The sequence below is a fragment of the Ceratotherium simum genome, chromosome 7 (assembly GCF_057802395.1).
Source record: "Ceratotherium simum simum isolate JZ-2026a chromosome 7, ASM5780239v1, whole genome shotgun sequence".
Taxonomy (NCBI): Eukaryota; Metazoa; Chordata; class Mammalia; order Perissodactyla; family Rhinocerotidae; genus Ceratotherium; species Ceratotherium simum.
This window is the reverse complement of record NC_141906.1, coordinates 21,698,267-21,701,686: the sequence shown is the minus strand read 5'-3', so window position 1 is coordinate 21,701,686 and position 3,420 is coordinate 21,698,267. Positions and strand designations below refer to the sequence as shown.

General features: G+C 38.2%; 1 protein-coding gene across 1 annotated transcript; it reads right to left on the bottom strand.

The window, feature by feature from the left end:
• Window positions 1-1,001: 1,001 nt before the first annotated feature.
• LOC147916573 (olfactory receptor 5p57-like) lies at window positions 1,002-1,946 on the bottom strand. Its single transcript, XM_087433987.1, has one exon. It carries the CDS (start codon window positions 1,938-1,940, stop codon window positions 1,002-1,004), a length of 939 nt encoding a protein of 312 aa, XP_087290113.1. The 5' UTR covers window positions 1,941-1,946.
• Between the last annotated feature and the right edge of the window lie 1,474 nt (window positions 1,947-3,420).

Below are 3,420 nucleotides of genomic sequence, written 5' to 3'. Positions count from 1 at the left end.
ATTAAAGCAAAAAATCACGTTCCTAAAAATTTTATCCCTTTTTTATTAAAAAAGTATTCAAATAGGAAAAAAAAACTGGGAGAAGAAACACAAGGAGGTCTTTTATTATTATTTCATAATAATACAAAAAATTTTAAATTCTATAAATGAAATTAGGTGCAGTTTAGAGAGAGCATTTTCAGGGCTGTCCCAGAAGTTCCAGTGAAAATATGTGCAAAAATCTTAAAATTTCAATATCAGAGGCAATAGAACCTGGAGGGAAAGAAACAGTTTAACAAACATTACAGAAGTATGCAGCAAACATTTGACGAGATTGAAACAACCTAAAAAAAAACAAAACAAAACCTTACTTCTTCACCTAGAAGGGAGCCACGTCATGCCATTAACTCTGAGTAGGCTCCCTTTCAGAAACTCCTGAATGTATTTTGTGGAATAGATTCCCGTAATGGAAGAGCGAGTAGCTAAATGGAGTTTTCCCATAACTTCTGAGTTGGTTTCACAAGGCTCACATGCAGAGGTATAGTGGGAGGAATCCTGTTGGTCAGGCTCAGATCACAAGGCAACAGAAGCTTTGTAACTACTAGCATGAGTGATTGCAATCCCTAGATTATCTGTACAGCATGGACACCAACTCTTTCAGATGATGAGATCTTGGATGGTAACACTAGTCTTTATTTCCCATTCGAAGAGTTTCAATGCTTCCAGCTGTTAATTCCAAAGACCTCATTCAAACACCACAGAACTTATTTGAAGAGCTTTGTACTTATAGATGCAAGAAATGGTGGGTGCAATAAGGATACAGAAAATGTTTTTTGTTAGATGTTCCTATATTAGTGAATCCATATTTATTCTTTAAACTGAAAACTTTCTTGAGAATAACAAAATGAAATTAGTGACTCTAGAATACTATGAATATACACTGAAATTTACTTAGTACATTATCCATTCATCCTCAGGAGAGGTCCTCAGCATACCTGTGTATTATTAAAAATCAGATTTGTTCAGGACCACCAATGTGTTCCAGCCATCAGTTTTCTCATGGCCTCTTGAACCTGTTTGTTCCTCAGACTATAGATGAGAGGGTTCAACATGGGGATCACAACCGTGTAGAATACAGACACCACTTTGTTTTGTTCACTTGAGTAGCTGGACTTGGGCATCACATAAACGAATGTAATGGTCCCATAGAACAGAGTGACTGCTGTGAGGTGGGAGGTGCAGGTGGAGAAGGCTTTGTGCTGCCCCACAGTACAGTGCATCTTCAGGATGGAGAAAAGGATGGAGACATAAGAGAGAGCAATGATAAACACAGTGACCACAATGATGGAGCCAGAAGAGATGGCTGGAATTATTTCTGAAGTAAAATCATGAGAACAAGAAAGTTTCAAAAGTGGTGAATAGTCACAGAAAAAGTGATTGACTTTATTTTGTCCACAGAAGGACAGACTTAATAAACAGCTAGTAAATATCCAAGCATTCACACATCCGCCCACATAGGATATCCCCACTAAGAGAACGCAGATTCTGGGGGACATGTGGGTGGAGTAGAGCAGGGGAGAGCAGATGGCCACATAGCGATCATAGGCCATCACGGCCAGCAGGAAGCTCTCAGCTGTCCCAAATGTGACTCCAGAACAGAGTTGAGCCACACAGCCAGCAACAGGGAGAGAGGTTCCCTCCCTGAGGAAGCCCATAAGCATGACAGGTGTGACTGATGAGGAGTACCCAATATCTACAAAGGCCAAATGGCAGAGGAAAAGGTACATTGGAGTATAAAGCTGAGGGCTGCTTCTGATTAATATGATTATGCTGACATTGCCCATTAAAGTGACCACATAGATAATTAGAAACAAGACAAATAAAATGGCACAAACTGTACTATCCTCCGTTAACCCCAGAAGAATGAACTCTATCACAGTTGTGTAGTTTCCAGTCCCCATTATACCGGGAATGGTGCCCACTGAAAAAAGAACAAGTGGATATTAGAATGGAAGAAATATGTAATTTGTATACTTATTATTAATTATAATATAAATATAAATTTAATATATATAATATAAATTACAAAACATTATTATTATAATATATATAATTATTATAATATACATAATATAAATTACAAAAACATAGAAATTCAAGTGTAAATTTGGTAGGAAGTGCTTTTATACATAATACCTCGTGTAAAACTTAATAGTATAATTTTCATTGACATAAGGCCAGGAATACTCAGATAAAAAATGTTTTAACTTAACAAACTTAACTCGTATTTGCATCATGTTGTTAGTTTAGGAGTTCCTTAAACAATAAAGATCAACTAAAATTTAAAATAATAATATATTTACTTCAAATATTCAAAGTCAAGAATATAGAACTCACACATACACATACACACCAGGATCACAGCCATATGCTTACCCAACTACATGGCACACTTTTTTTTTTTTTTTAAAGATTTTTATTTATTTATTTTTTCCCCCCAAAGCCCCAGTAGATAGTTGTATGTCATAGCTGCACATCCTTCTAGTTGCTGTATGTGGGACGCGGCCTCAGCATGGCCGGAGAAGCAGTGCGTCGGTGCGCGCCCAGGATCCGAACCCGGGTCGCCAGCAGTGGAGTGCGCACACTTAACCGCTAAGCCATGGGGCCGGCCCGGCACACTTTTATTCTTTTTTTTTTTTTTTTTTTTTTATTTTAAAGATTTTATTTATTTATTTTTTTCCCCCAAAGCCCCAGCGGATAGTTGTATGTCATAGCTGCACATCCTTCTAGTTGCTGTATGTGGGACACGGCCTCAGCATGGCCGGAGAAGCGGTGCGTCGGTGCACGCCCGGGATCCGAACCCGGGCCGTCAGCAGCGGAGCGCGTGCACTTAACCGCTAAGCCACCGGGCCGGCCCCACACTTTTATTCTTAATAGAAATGCTTGAATAATGGTACGTGTGAATTGTCTGAGCAATAGTATGCCATGTTATGAACACCATATAAATATGTTTCTAAACACCAAAGTCCTAGCTTCATTATCTTTATTCAGGACAGAGCTAACAACTTTAGTAACAGGCATAGACCCCAGACTGAATGAGAGCTTAAAATTTTAAAGAAAATTGATGTATATAACACAAATTCAGAGTAGGTTATGAGTGCCATTATGGCATGGAAGCAAAGTGTTGTACAAAAATGCCATCAGCTATGGAGCCTGGGATCGGATTCCACCTTTGTCACTGACTCTCTGTGAAATCTTGGACAATTTAAATCAACTCTTCAACTCTTCAACACTTCCTTACTTTATTCGTTAAAAAATATATACCTCATAGGATTCTTGGTTTGAATAAAATGATATATGTGATAACATCAAGCATGGCTCACAGAGGGAAGTGGATGCTCAACAAATGATTATTTCCTTAGAATAACCAAACCTTAAGTT

Excerpts from the sequence above, each read along its gene's own strand:
- LOC147916573 (XM_087433987.1), bottom strand. The coding sequence starts at position 1,940 with ATGGGGACTGGAAACTACACAACTGTGATAGAGTTCATTCTTCTGGGG.